Source organism: Eumetopias jubatus, unplaced genomic scaffold (genome assembly GCF_037043125.1).
Source record: "Eumetopias jubatus isolate StellerSeaLion01/CBP00866 unplaced genomic scaffold, mEumJub1_p1.0 scaffold_4, whole genome shotgun sequence".
In the NCBI taxonomy this organism is placed as follows: Eukaryota; Metazoa; Chordata; class Mammalia; order Carnivora; family Otariidae; genus Eumetopias; species Eumetopias jubatus.
The window spans coordinates 28,955,605-28,970,978 of record NW_028274810.1 but is presented as its reverse complement, the minus strand read 5'-3'; the positions used below and the strand labels follow the sequence as shown (position 1 = coordinate 28,970,978).

General features: G+C 35.3%; 1 protein-coding gene across 1 annotated transcript in view; it reads left to right on the top strand.

Moving 5' to 3' along the window:
* The window catches only part of CCDC18 (coiled-coil domain containing 18), a 104,761-nt gene that overhangs the window by 69,619 nt on the left and 19,768 nt on the right, over positions 1 to 15,374 (top strand). Inside the window, 4 exon segments of the mRNA XM_028087647.2 lie at positions 2,543 to 2,642; positions 7,125 to 7,241; positions 8,546 to 8,689; positions 10,241 to 10,444. Coding sequence (XP_027943448.2) covers positions 2,543 to 2,642; positions 7,125 to 7,241; positions 8,546 to 8,689; positions 10,241 to 10,444 — 565 coding nt within the window.

Here is a 15,374-nt window from a genome sequence, read left to right as displayed (position 1 = left end):
AAATGGACTTAAGTTTATTATTTAACACATAAATCAGGTTATATTGTGTCCCTACTTAACCTTTACAATGGCTTCCCAAAATACTCAGAATAAAATCCAACCTTCTTGGGAAATATAAATCAGAACTGCATTGAGATACTGCTTCACACCCTCTCAGATGACCATGATAAAAATAAACAAAAAACCCCAAAACTGAAAATAACAAGTGTTAGCAAGTGTGTAGAGAAATTGGAACCCTTCTACTTTGATGTTGGAAAATTAAAATGATACAGTTGCCTGTGGAAAATCGTTTGGCATAGTTAATAAGTTAAATATAGAATTACCATGTAACTCATTAATTCTACTCCTGGTTATTTCCCCAAAAGAGTTAAAAACATCATGTTCAAAAAAAATGATATATAAATGTTCATAGCAGCTCTGTTCACAATAGCCACTAAATGGAAACAACCCAAATATTCATCAGTAGTTGAATGGATAAACACAATGTGATATATCCATATAGGGAATATTATTCAGCCATGAAAAGGAATAAAGTACTGATATCTGCTACAACATAGATGAACCTTGAAAATATTAGGCTAAATGAAATAAACCAGATATGTGTTTTTTGATTCCATTTATATGAAATATCCAGAATTAGCAAATACATAGAGATAGAAAGCAGATTAATGGTTGCTGGGAACTAGGGGGTGGGACAATGGACAATAACTGCAGATGGGTGTGAAATTTTCATTTGGAGTAATGAATAACGAAATAGTGGTGATGGTTATACAACATTGTGAATTCACTTAACGTAACTGAACTGTACACTTTAAAGTGGTTAAAATGGTAAATGGTTAAAATGGTAAATAGTATATGTATTTTACCACAATTAAAAAAAAAAAAAAAGCCAAGCTCCTTATCATGGAATACAAAGCCCTAGATGACAGGGTTCCTACCTGTTTCTCTGGCCTCGTTTTGTACTGTTCCCTTTTCTCCTGGCCTTTTTGTTGGTACTTAAAACTTAGTAAATTTTTCCTACCTTTTGACTTTGCTGTAGCTATTTCTTTGGCCTGAAATAATGGTTGAATGGCCAACTTCTTGCCTTTCATATTACCTCAGAGGGCCTTTTTCTGACTGCCTACTCTCAAGTAGCCACCCAGGCACTATCTCATCACTGTCTTTAATGCTCTAACATAGCACTTTATATTTTTTTGTTGTTTATTATTTATAGTCTGTCTTCTCTATTGGACCTATTAGTATGTATGCTCCATGTGATGAAGGACATCTATCTTACTGACTATTAAATTCACAGTACATAGAGCCCTGATGTATAGGAAGCATCCAATAAATATTTGCTAAATGGTTAAGTGAATGAGTAGATGAAAGAAGTAAAAATGAAATCTTAAATTCTAGCTAATAACTGAGTTTTTGGAAAATCAGCTATTCACTTATACAACTATCTTTAGAATTCATTTCATAATAACTTATTAATGTAGCCTTGTATTTTATAACTGCTGAGACTTTTTAAGATTTTATTTATTTATTTATTTATTTATTTATTTATTTATTTATTTTAGAGAGAGCATGTGAGCGGGGGGGGAGAAGCAGAGGGAGAGGGACAAGCAGGCTCTGCACTGAGTGCAGAGCCTGATGAGGGGCTTGATCCCATGACCCTGGACATCATGACCTGAGCCTAAATCAAGAGTTGGTCACTCAACTGACTGAGCCACCCAGGCACCCCTAACTGTTGAGACTTTTAAGAGAATAGTAAACAGTTCATTAAAGAAATTCACAATCTGCTTTTTTAAAATCAGTACCTTTGTTCAATATTGTTCATATTTAAGTCTGGAAAACTATAAAGATTTTCGAGATCAACAACATTTTTAGCCTTTGTCATATCAAAACATAGAGTTCCAAATTAAAATTCTTTGATTGCATTCTCTGATCTGAGTAGTAGAAGTCTTAAAGTTGTGTCAGTATTAAGCATTTTCATAATATAAAATTATAAATAAGTTAAGTTTAGGAGAGCTAGAGTTTACAAAAAAAATGTTTCTATATTAGACTTCAATACTTCACTATATATAAGGCGTCATTTGAGTAAAATTCCCATGAGAAACACAGTGGTCATTGAGCTGTGGATATCAGAGATACCAACCATGAGATAAATGCCTCATGCAATTGTAATAAACTCACAGCTATTATATAGAAATGACTTTCAAATGCTCCCCTGATCTGTAAATGAAAAATATGGACATACTTTAAAAATTCTTATAATGATTCAGTTTTATATCTTGGGAGTACTTTAACATTTAGCTTAAATTGTCTACAGTAGTAGTGTTTGAGTTAACTTTTGCCTTTTGAGAATACTTTATTAAAGTAACTATTGATACCAGTCATTTTCTTTATTCAGTATTTCTTTAATTTGAGCCCTTTCAGTCAGAAATAATTGCATATGTTTTATCACTTTTAACTTATAGGACGCTAACCCAATCAACTTAATTTTTTAAAACTATAATATTCCTACTATTTGCTTTGATCTTTTTCCTTTGATAAATTGCAGAGAATGCAAGATGGAGAATGAAGATAAAAAGCAAGAACTCCTTGAAATGGATCAGGCACTTAAGGAGAGAAATTGGGAACTAAAGCAAAGAGCAGCTCAAGTTGGTTTTCTTAATTATATTTAATGAAATTTTCTGTTACAGTACAATCATGCAGGGTTTTAGAGATGACCACTTTTTGGTAAAATGGACCTTTTTAAAGCATATATGTTTTTCTGTGCACATTAATATATAAAAATTTAGAAATATGTCATCTTTCTTCATCTTGCTATTTTTTTTTTTTAAGATTTTTATTTATTTGACAGAGAGAGACAGTGAGAGAGGGAACACCAGCAGAGGGTGTAGGAGAGGGAGAAGCAGGCTTCCTGCTGAGCAGGGAGCCCTATGTGGGGCTCCATCTCAGGACCCTGGGATCATGATCTGAGCTGAAGGCAGACGCTTAACAACTGAGCCACCCAGGTGCCCCCATCTTGCTATTTTTATAGAAAGTCAATTTTTGAGAATGAAGGCTAGCTTAGTATCTGAACTTTTTGATTTCTTAAATTATTGCATATCCTAAGACAACGGGATTAAAGGAGTTATTCTAACTCCTTTAATAGTGTGTTGGAGGAATGAAACTATTCAAAAGGCATCTTTTTTAAAGACTTTCTTAGATCAGTTTTAGGTTCACAGTGAAATTGAGCAGAAGGTACAGAGATTTCCCATATATACCTTGCTACCATAAATGCACAGCCCTTGGAGCAGTTCCTGTCTGCTGCTAAGGTTTCCACTAGAGGTGCAAGAAAAAAGTGTCCTCACGCTTTCTGTCCATCTCATTGTGGCAGTCAAGATTGAATGGGGGAGTGCAGGGAAAAACCAAAAGAATTTCTGCAAATCAAAAGTAACCTTGTCAACAATGAAATCTTGTTTTACTCCTAAATAAATAAATAAATAAATAAATAAATAAATGCGTAGCCTTCCCCATTATCAACATTCCCCACCCAAGTGGTACATTCGGTAATAGTTGATGAATCTACACATTATAATCATCCAAACTCCATAATTTACATTACACTTCACTCTTGGTGTGTACATTCTGTGGGTTTGGACAAATGTTTAATGACACGTATCCATCATTATGGTATCATCCAGGGTATTTTCATTGCCCTAAAAATTTTCTTTGCTCTACCTTTATCCTTCTTCCTCTTCCCCCATCCCTAGCAACCACTGATCTTTTTTATTGTCTCCATCATTTTGCCTTTTCCAGAATGTCATATAGTTGAAATCATATAGTACATAGTCTTTTTATTTTGGTTTCTTTCACTTAGTAATATTCATTTAAGTTTTCTTCACATCTTTTTGTTGCTTGATAGCTCATTTCTGTTAGCACTGAATAATATTCCATTGTCTAGATGTACTACAGTTTACTTATCCATTCACCTACTGAAGGGCATCTTGGTTGCTTCCAAGTTTTGACAATTAAATGAATAAAGCTGCTATAAACATCTGTGTGCAGGTTTTTGTGTGGACATAAGTTTTTGACTCCTTTTGGTAATTACCAAGGGGCATGATTGCTGGATCATATGGTAAGAGTATGTTTAGTTTTATCAGACACTTCCAAACTGTGTTCCCAAGTGGCTTGTACCATTTTGCATTCTTACCAGCAATGAATGTGAATTCCTGTTGCTCCACATCCTGGCTAGCATTTGGTGTTGTCAATGTTTTGGATTTGGCCATTCTAATTAGTGTGTGGTGGTATCTCCTGGTTAATTTGCACTTCTCAGATGACATCATATGATATGGAGGGCATTTTCCTGTGCTTATTTTCTATCTGTATATCTTTTTTGGTGAGGTGTCTGTTACAGTCTTTGGCTCATTTTTTAATTGAGTTGTTTGTTTTCTTACTGTTGAATTTTAAGAGTTCTTTGTATATTTTGGATACATTTTTCAGATGTGTCTTTTGCAAATATTTTATTCCAGTTTGTGGCTTTAATTCACAATCTTTTGACATTGGCTTTCACAGAGCTGAAGTTTTTAATTTTAATGACATCCAGCTTATTAATGATTTCTTTCATGAATTATGCCTTTGGCTTTGCATCTAAAAAGTCATCACCAAAGGTCATCCAAGGCTTTCCTCTATGTTATCTTCTAGAAGTTTTATAGTTTTGCAAGGTCTGTGATCCATTTTGAGTTAATTTTTGTGAAGGGTGTGGTGTAGACTCATTTTTTTGCATGTTGTTGTCCACTTATTCCAGCACCATTTGTTGAAAAGGTATTTTTTCTCCATTGTATTGCCTTTGCTCCTTTGTCAAAGGTTAATTAACATATTTAGTTTCTGGATTCTATTCTGTACAATTATTTATTCACCTGTGTTTTGCCAATACCAAGGTCTGTTTACTGTAGCTTTTTAAGTGTCTTGAAGTCAGGTAATGTCACTCTTCCAACTTGGTTCTTCTACAGTATCATGTTGGATATTCTGGGTGTTTTGCCTCTCCATGTAAATTTTAGAATCAGTTTGTCAATATCCACAAATTCATTTGCTGGAATTCTGATTGGAATTGCCTTGAATGTATAGATTTAGTTGGGAAGAACTGACATCTTGAATCTTGAAAATATTGAGTCTTCCTATCCATGAACATGGACTATCTCTCTATTTAATTCTTTGATTTCTTTCATTAGAGTTTTGTAGTTTCTCTTTATAGATCTTGATATATTTAACTTGATTTATACCTAAGTATTTTGTTTTGGGGAGTGCTAATGTAAATCATTATGTTTTAAATTTCAAATACCACTTGTTTATTGCTGGTATATAGGAAAGTGACTGATTTTGTGTACTCCTTGTATCCTTCGATCCTGCTATAATCACTTATTAGTTCTAGGAATTATTTTGTCAAATCTTTTGGATTTTCTACCTAGATGATTATGTCATCTATAAACGTAGTTTTGTATTCCTTTCTAATATGTATATCTTTTATTTCTTTTTCTTGTCTTACTGCATTAGCTAGGACTGCTAGAACAGTGTTGAAAAGCGGTAGTAAGAGAGAATATCCTTGCTTTGTATCTGATCTTCGTGGGAACGTTTTGAGTTTCTCACCATTAAGTATGATGCTAGCTGTTGTTTTTCTATAGATATTCTTTATTAAGTTGAGGAAGTTCCCTTCTATTCCTTGTTTACTGAGAGTTTTTATGATGAAGGTGTGTTGAAATGTCTTTATCTGGTTTTGTTATTAGGGTAATACTGGCCTCATAGAATGAGTTAGAAAGTATTTCCTCTGCTTCTGTCTTCTGAATTGGATTGCAGAGAATTGGTATAATTTCTTTCTTAGATGTTTGGTAGAATTCACCAGTGAGCCCATCTGGACCTGCTTCTTTCTGTTTGGGAAAGTTATTAATCATTAATTTCTTTAATATATATATAAGCGTATTTAGATTGTCTCTTCCTGTGTGAGTTTTGGTAGATTCTGTTTTTTACGTAATTGGTCTGTTTCATTAGTTTTATTAAGTTTGTGGTCAGAGAGTTGTTATAGTATTCCTTATTATCCTTTTAATGTCTATGAGAGTTTTAGTAATGTCTTCTCTTTCATTTCTGGTATTAGTAATTTGTGTCCTCTCTCTTTTTTTCTTAGCCTGGCTAGAGGGATATTGATTTTATTGATCTTTTCGAGAATCAGCTTTTGATTTTGTTGATTTTCTGTTGATTTCCTGATTTTAATTTTACTGATTTCTGCTTTAATTTTTATTATTTCTTCTGCTTACTTTGGATTTAATTTCTTCTTCTTTTTCTAGTTTCCCAAAGTGGTAGCTTAAGTGATTGATTTCAGATCTTCTTTTCTAATATATGCATTCAGTGCTGTACATCTTCCTCCAAACACTGCTTTTTCTGCATTCCACAATTTTTGTTATGTTGCATTATTTAGCAGCTTTTATTTAGCATAAAATGAAGTCTAAATCATTTATTTGTTATTTATGAACATAGTTTTATCTTTTCTTTAAGTTTCTGTAATACATATGAGGCTTAAGATTCAATATTAATAAGCAATGAATATTTTTCTTATTTTGTAAAATAATTTGAGGTGAGTTTATGTTTCAGTTATACCTACTGTAAACAATTTTAAGACACATTCTAAGTACACAGTTTTTCACATTAGAATAAAGTCAAGTAATAGCTTAATGTTACTTTTTTTTTTTAAGATTTTATTTATTTATTTGACAGAGACACAGTGAGAGAGGGAACACAAGCAGGGGGAGTGGGAGAGGAGAAGCAGGCTTCCTGACAAGCAGGGAGCCCGATGCAGGGCTCGATCCCAGGACCCTGGGATCATGACCTGAGCTGAAGGTAGACGCTTAACGACTGAGCCACCCAGGAGTCCCTTAATGTTACTTTTGTATTAACCATAAGAGACTCTTAATCTCAGGAAAACAAACTGAGGGTTGCTGGAGTGGAGGAGGGTGGGAGGTATGCAGTGGCAGGGTGATGGACATTGGAGAGGGTATGTGCTATGATGAGCACTGTGAATTGTGTAAGACTGATGAATCACAGACCTGTACTCCTGAAACAAATAATACATTTTATGTTAACAAAAAAAATGTTACTTTTGTATTTAGGTTACACATTTGGATATGACTATTCGTGAGCATAGGGGAGAAATGGAACAGAAAATAATTAAATTAGAGGGTACTCTGGAGAAATCAGAATTGGAACTTAAAGAATGCAACAAACAGGTAAATTATTTAAAATTACATATTTTGTATTGTTTTGAAAAATAACTCCTTAACTGTAAGCATCTATTATTCACATAATATGGCTTTTTTTATAGAACACATACAATAAAAATACTACATAATTTTTTTTAAGATTTTATTTATTTATTTGACAGAGAGACAGCGAGAGAGGGAACACAAGCGGGTGGGGTGGGAGTATTGGGCACCCCAATACTACATAATTTTAATCACCTTGTACATGCTACTTTAAATTCATTTTTCTCAGGCACCTGGGTGGCTCAGTCATTAATCATCTGCCTTCAGCTCAGGTCATGATCCCAGGGTCCTTGGATTGAGCCCCGCATAGGGCTCCCTGCTCCACGGGAAGCCTTCTCCCTCTCCCATTCCCCCTGCTTGTGTTCCCTCTCTCGCTGTCTTTCTCTCTCTCTCTGTCAAAAAATAAATAAAATCTTTAAAAAAATAAATAAATTCATTTTTCTCCTCTTAATTTTCCCCCAGTTTTATTGACATATAAATAACAGAAGTTGCATATATTTGAGGTTTACAGCATGTTTGATATATATTTACACTGTGAAGTAATTGTCACAATCAAGCTAATTAACATATCCATCACCTCAATTATTTTATTTATTTTTGCTGAGAATGCTTAAGGTCTATTCTCTTAGCAAATTTCAAGTATACGATACAGTATTACTAACTATAGTCGTATGCTGTACGTTAGATTTCCAGAATTTACTCAACCTGTATAACCGAAACCTTATATGCTTTGAACATTTCCTCATTTTCCTCACTCCCTAGCCCCTGGTGATTACCTTCTTAATGTTATTTCGAATGTAGTTTTTCTTCTCTCAATGTTTCCACATATTTATCATCATGTGTGCCTGTTTGAATATGTATAAAATATCTCTGGAAGGATTTGTAATTCTCTTAACTGTGGTTGCCTCTAAGGAAGAAACACAGTGGAAAGAGGACTTTGTTTTCACTAACTATATTTTTCACCTCTTGTACATATTACCTATAAAATTACTTGTGAGGTCATGTAACATCTGTTGTTTTAATGTACTCTAATTTTCCTTTCTTATACAAATGTGGTTGAGATTTTCATCTCTTTTAGTATATTTTAGGTATACAAATAAGCATCTTATTAAGCATAAGAATTCTGATGTTAATGTCTGAGTTATGGTGGTCTTAAGAAAAACACATTATATTTTGCTGTTGTATGTGTTTGACTTACTTGGACTGCAGTTATGATTAAAGAACTATTTTTCCTTAGTTGCATTAATACTGCTCTGTTTAAAAATCAGATAGACAGTTTGAATGAAAAATTGCAAAATTCCAAAGAACAGCTTCGAGGAAAAGAATTTATAATGCTACAAAATGAACAGGAGATAAGTCAACTGAAAAAAGAAAATGAACGAACACAACAAAAGATGAAAGAAATGGAAAGTGTAAGCAAATTATTTTCGCCTAAGGAACAGAGTAATACTATCTAAAAAGTGATATAAATCTTTGTTTTAAACTGGTTGGTTTTAAAATATAGAAACTGTGCCATAAGTATTTTTAGGCTAATTATTTGTGTCAGATAATTATTGGTTTCTTTGATCTTTTTAAATATTTTACTCTGATGTTCCAATTATAGGCAAGGACATCATCTTACTTTATATTGCCTACAGGCATTGGCATGGTATCTCTCACATAGTAAACCCACAATATGTGCTTACTTGGTCAGCAGGTATTTATTGAGAACCTACTATGTAATAGAGCTGTAGATACAGATATTAATAAGATATACTCGTTTGTCCTTGAGGAACTCCATCCAGAGAATGAATGAACAGATAATAATTGTACATTATTGAGACCAAATACATTGAATTAGTTGCCAGATGAAGTCTGATGACTTCATATTATCAGTTTGCATGTGTGTTGACTGGTGAACCCATTCTACCCACCTGCCTTTTTAAAAAGTGAATTTGCTTCTAAGAGCTCTCATATATGTAACTTTTTTGTTTTTAAATACTCTACTCAACTTTAAAACTTCACATATAGCTCTTTATTGTGTTTGATTATCTGTCTCCTCCAGTAGGATATAAAATCCTTAAGGGTAGCCACTTTGTCTCATTTGCTCACTCCTAAGTCCTCAATACCTAAAACAGCACATATCACATAGTAATCATGAATAAATATTTGTTGAATTGTATACATAAATTAAGCAGGGTCTGTGAGAGCAAGTTTGGGCCCCAGGGAAAAGAAAATGATTATTGGCCCAGTCATTTCATGTTCCCTAACAAAGGCTGACTAAAAATATTTACATGAGATTTATACTGATATATAATACAATTGGACCCAATGTCCCCATTCCAGACATCAGGGTCCTAATGATTTGTACTCATTTCTTTCCTTCTTATCAGCCCTAAAGTCAATTACCTACCTTCTAATCTCCCTCACCAAGCTAATTTAGAACTAACTTTTCACAGATTTTTTTTTCCTCTAAGAACACAATACTTTACTAGGGATTTAACTGAGTAATGTAGAAATGTTTCAGAAGGAGTAGCAGTCCCAGTGGCAGATTTTACTTTTACAGAGAATAAGGTCATGACCTTAACCCAAACATGTGGATTAATGGTGGGTTTTGGTTATTCATGCCAATATATTCTCCGTCTGTGAAATAGATAATCAGATATTAGCTTCTTTTGTCTCTTTATATTATTATGTATTCTGCCACGTTATAGTCATAATGATAAAGGTTTATACAGCTTGCACATTAGTCATGCAAAATATACCAATTAGTCCCAGATTTATTATAGTACATTTTCTTATCATTAAAAAGGAAAAAAAAAATTTTCTGAGTATCAGTTTCACAGTGGATGATATTGTGTGTTAAATTTTATAGAGATTGAGTTGGGTTGGGGAAATGACTTAATTAAAAGAGAAATCAGAATAAGAAATAGGTTATCTATATCATTTCATTTTGAAACCTGCAAATATCTTGTGTATTTCAGGTTATGAAAGAACAGGAACAGTACATTGCAACTCAGTACAAGGAGGCCATAGATATGGAGCAAGAATTGAGGCTAACTCAACAGCAGATGCAGAACTCTCATGCAGAATTGTTGGAGGCTCGTCGTCAACAAGTCCAAGCACAGAGAGAGGTAGAAAGGCTGTCAAGTGAACTGGAGGAAATAAAGCAACTCTCTAAAGAAAAAGTAATCCCTATTCTAAATAATATTACCTTACTAAAAATCTTTAAAATTTTAGCATTTACTTTTTTAAATTGTAGATTATATTAACTGTTACACACACTGAATGTACTTAATACTACTGAATTTTACACTTAAAACTGGTTAAAGTGGTAAATTTTATGTTATGTATATTTTACTAAAATTTTACGAAGAAAAATGTTATATTTAGTGTAGCCTAGTAATATAAGTAGGAGGACCTTCAGAAATGAGTTTTGGCCAAACTAATTAATTTTCAATGAATTAAGTTACAAGTACTTTAGAGGGAGAAGCAGGCTTCCCACAGAGCAGAGAGCCCTACGTGGGGCTGGATCCCAGGACTCTGGGATCATGACCTGAGCCAAAGGCAGAAGCTTAACGACTGAGCCACCCTGGTGCCCCAAAGCTAATCTTTTTTGAGTAAAATTTTTACATTTGTAGCTACTGTTAAAAGTGAAACTGACAGTCAAAATTTATAACTGTTATGAAATCTGTAGTCCAGAACCCTTAGGGAGAGAAAGTGCTTTTAATAGCAAGAACAATAATATAAATGTATTTCCCCAGTATTTCGTAGAAGGTTAATAATTTTGCTTAAAAATAGTTAGATTGATATGCTTGGGTTAATTACTTAGACTTTGAGAAAAATGTATTTGTTGAGTTTCAGAAAAGTGCCTGTGAGTCTTCTGCTTTTTATTATGCTTACTAATATAGGAATTGCATTAAAGTATCTTTACGTTTAATTTTGGTAAACTTAATGCTTTTATTCACATATCTGGTTGGTTAGACTAATAAAGAATATATAAGGGGGGGTGCCTGGGTGGCTTAGTTGGTTAAGCATCTGCCTTGGACTAGGTCATAACCTGGGATGGAGCCCTGCGTCAGGCTCCCTGCTCAGCGGGAGTCTGCTTCTCGCTCTCTGCCTCTGCCCCTCCCCCACTCATCTTGTGCTCTCTCTCTCTCTAATAAATAAATAAAATCTTTTTTTAATAGGTTCATAAATTACATCTTTTTTTAAAAGATCTTATTTATTTAAGAGTGAGAAAGAGAGCGAGCACGGGCAGGGGGAGAGGCAGAGGGAGAGGCAGACTCCCCACTGAGCAGAGAGCCTGACACGGGACCTGATCCCAGGACCCCAGGAACACGGGCCAAAGGCAGACACCCAACCAACTAAGTCACCCAGGCCACTCTAAAATCTTTTTTTAAAAACAGAATACATAAGGAATTTTTTTTAGAATATGTTGGCGTTTGGAAGTCTCCTAGGAAAAGCTCCTAGGAAGCTATCTACTTTTATCTCATCTCTGTCCTTATCAGAAGTATCTAAGTATAGTACAATTGATTTTATGTGGATAAGGTAAGCTCAATTAATCAAGAAAAAAAGTGGGGAATTATTTAAAGTGACAGTTTAACATGAAAAAATGCTCAACGACACTCAGCATCAGGGAAATACAAATCAAATACAAATACAAATCAAAACCATAATGAGATACCACCTGGCGGGGATGCGGAGAAAGGGGAACCCTCCTACACTGTTGGTGGGAATGCAAGCTGGTGCAACCACTCTGGAAAACAGTATGGAGGTTCCTCAAACAGTTGAAAATAGAGCTACCGTACGATCCAGCAATTGCACTACTGGGTATTTACTCCAAAGATAAAAATGTAGGGATCCAAAGGGGTACGTGCACCCCAATGTTTATAGCAGCAATGTCCACAATAGCCAAACTGTGGTAAGAGCCGAGATGTTCATTAACAGATGAATGGATAAAGAAGATGTGGTGTACACACACACACACACACACACACACACACACACACACACACACACACACACACACACACACACACACAGGAATATTATGCAGCCATCAAAAGGAATGAGATCTTGACATTTGCAACGATGTGGATGGAACTGGAGGGTGTTATGCTGAGTGAAATAAGTCAATCAGAGAAAGACATGTATCATATGACCTTACTGATATGAGGAATTCTTAATCTCAGGAAACAAACTGAGGGTTGCTCGAGTGGTGGGGCGTGGAGGGATGGGGTGGCTGGGTGACAGACATTGGGGAGGGTATGTGCTATGGTGAGCGCTGTGAATTGTGCAGGACTGTTGAATCACAGATCTGTACTTCTGAAACAATGCAATATATGTTAAGGAAAAAAAAGATAGCAGGAGGGGAAGAATGAAGGGGAGTAAGTCGGAGGGGGAGACGAACCATGAGAGACGATGGACTCTGAAAAACAAACTGAGGGTTCTAGAGGGGAGGGGAGTGGGGGGATGGGTTAGCCTGGTGATGGGTATTAAAGAGGGCACATTCTGCATGGAGCCCTGGGTGTTATGCACAAACAATGACCCATGGAACACTACATCAAAAACTAAGGAGGTAATGTATGGTGATTAGCATAACAATTAAAAAATGGAAAAAAAAGAATGAAATCTTGCCATTTGCAATGACATGGCTAGAGCTAGAGAGAATTATGCTAAGTGAAATAAGTCAGAGAAAAACAAATACCATATGATTTCACTCATGTATAATTTAAGAAACAAAATAAATGAACATGGGTTGGGGGGGAAGAGAGGAAAACCAATTAACAGACACTTAACTGCAGAGAACTGATGGTTACCAGAGGGGAGGTAGATGGGAGGATGGGTTAAACAGGTCATGGGGATTAAGTAGGGCACTTGTGATGAGCACTGGGTGTTGTGTGTAAGTGCTGAATCACTAAATTCTACATCTGAAACTAGCTTGAATTTAAATGAAACTTTGAAAAGAAAATAAAGTTACTTTTTTCTCCATTTTTTAATTTAAATTCAATTAATTAACATATAATGTATTACTGGTTTCAGAGGTAGAGGTCAGTGATTCATCAGTCTTATATAATACCAGTGCTTATTATATCATGTGCCCTTAATGTCTATCACCCAGTTACCCCATCCTCCCACCTCCCTCCCCTCCAGCAACCCTCTCTTTCCTATGATTAAGAGTCTCTTACAGTTTGTCTCCCTCTCAGGTTTCATCTTGTTTTATTTTACCCTCTCTTCCCCTGTGATCCTGTTTTGTTTCTTAAATTCCACATATCAGTGAGACCATATGAGAACTGTCTTTCTCTGATTGACTTATTTCGCTTAGTTAGCATAATACCCTCTAGTTCCATCCACATCGTTGCAAATGGCAAGATTTCATTTTTTTTTTGATGGCCGAGTAGTATTCCATTGTATATAAATACCACATTTTCTTTACCCATTCATCTGTTGATGGACATCTGGGCTCTTTCCATAGTTTGGCAATTGTGGACATTGCTGCTATAAACACTGGGGTGCAGGTGCCCCTTTGGATCACTACGTTTGTATCTTTGGGGTAAATAGTGCAATTGCTGGGTCACAGGGTAGCTCTATTTTCAACTTTTTGAGGAACCTCCATACTGTTTTCCAGAGTGGCTGCACCAGCGTGCATTCCCACCAACAGTGTAAGAGGGTTCCCCTTTCTCTGCATCCTTACTAACACCTTTCTCTGCATCCTTGTTTCTTGTGTTATCTTTGGCCATTTTGAGGTAGTATCTCACTGTTGTTCTGATTTGTTAAAATAATAGTTGTTTAAAATAAAATATTTCAACTCAAAACTCTAAATATAGATTCATGTGTAAATCTTTTAATTTAGGACCAAATCTTGCTTTTTGTGTGTGTGGGCAGGGTCTTTGATTAGAATTTCACCTAATCTTTTTGCATTAACCATACTCCTATTCCCTCAACTATTGTTTCCAATTTTGGTTTCTTTAAAGTAGAAGAATTAAAAGACATTTGTAAATCACTTAGAATTTAACATCTCTTATATTTTACATGGGATGTCCCACAATATTTTACAACTATTTGGCTGTTTCTAATTGGGTAAAAAATGTTTATGAATCATTCATTAAGTTGTCTCAAAGCATATAACTTTCTTTTCATATAAAAACTTTCTTTTTGCATGTATATTTCCTCAATGTTCATACATAATGTATATTAGAATTGCATAATTAGAATCACAAGCACAACTAGCATAAATAGGTTTGGATAAATACACAACTGACTCTTTTTTTATTTTTTTTTATTTTTTTATTGTTATGTTAATCACCATATATTACATCATTAGTTTTTGATGTAGTGTTCCATGATTCATTGTTCATAACACCCAGTGCTCCATGCAGAATGTGCCCTCTTTAATACCCATCACCAGGCTAACCCATCCCCCTACCCTCCTCCCCTCTAGAACCCTCAGTTTGTTTTTCAGAGTCCATCATCTCTCATGGTTCGTCTCCACCTCTGACTTACTCCCTTTCATTCTTCCTCTCCTGTTATCTTCTTCTTTTTCTTTTTTCTTAAAATATGTTGCGTTATTTGTTTCAGAGGTACAGATCTGTGATTCAACAGTCTTGCACAATTCACAGCACTCACCGTAGCACATACCCTCCCCAATGTCTATCACCCAGCCACCCCATCCCTCCCACCCCAACCACTCCAGTAACACTCAGTTTGTTTCCTGAGATTAAGAATTCCTCATATCAGTGAGGTCATATGATACATGTCTTTCTCTGATTGACTTATTTCACTAAGCATAAGACCCTCCAGTTCCATCCACGTTGTTGCAAATGGCAAGACCTCATTCCTTTTGATGGCTGCATAATATTCCATTGTGTCTGACTCTTTTTTTTTAAAGATTTTATTTATTTATTTGAGAGCATGCACGCACTCACCAGTGGGGAGAAGGGCAGAGGGGAAAGCAGACTCCCTTCTGAGCGGGGAGCCTGGCAACACAGAGCTCAATCCCAGGACCCTGGGATCATAACCTGAGCCGAAGGCAGATGCTTAACTGACTGAGCCACCCAGGCGCTCCACAACTGACTCTTGATAAGCAAACAGTGCATCTGGTGAACAAAATGCACA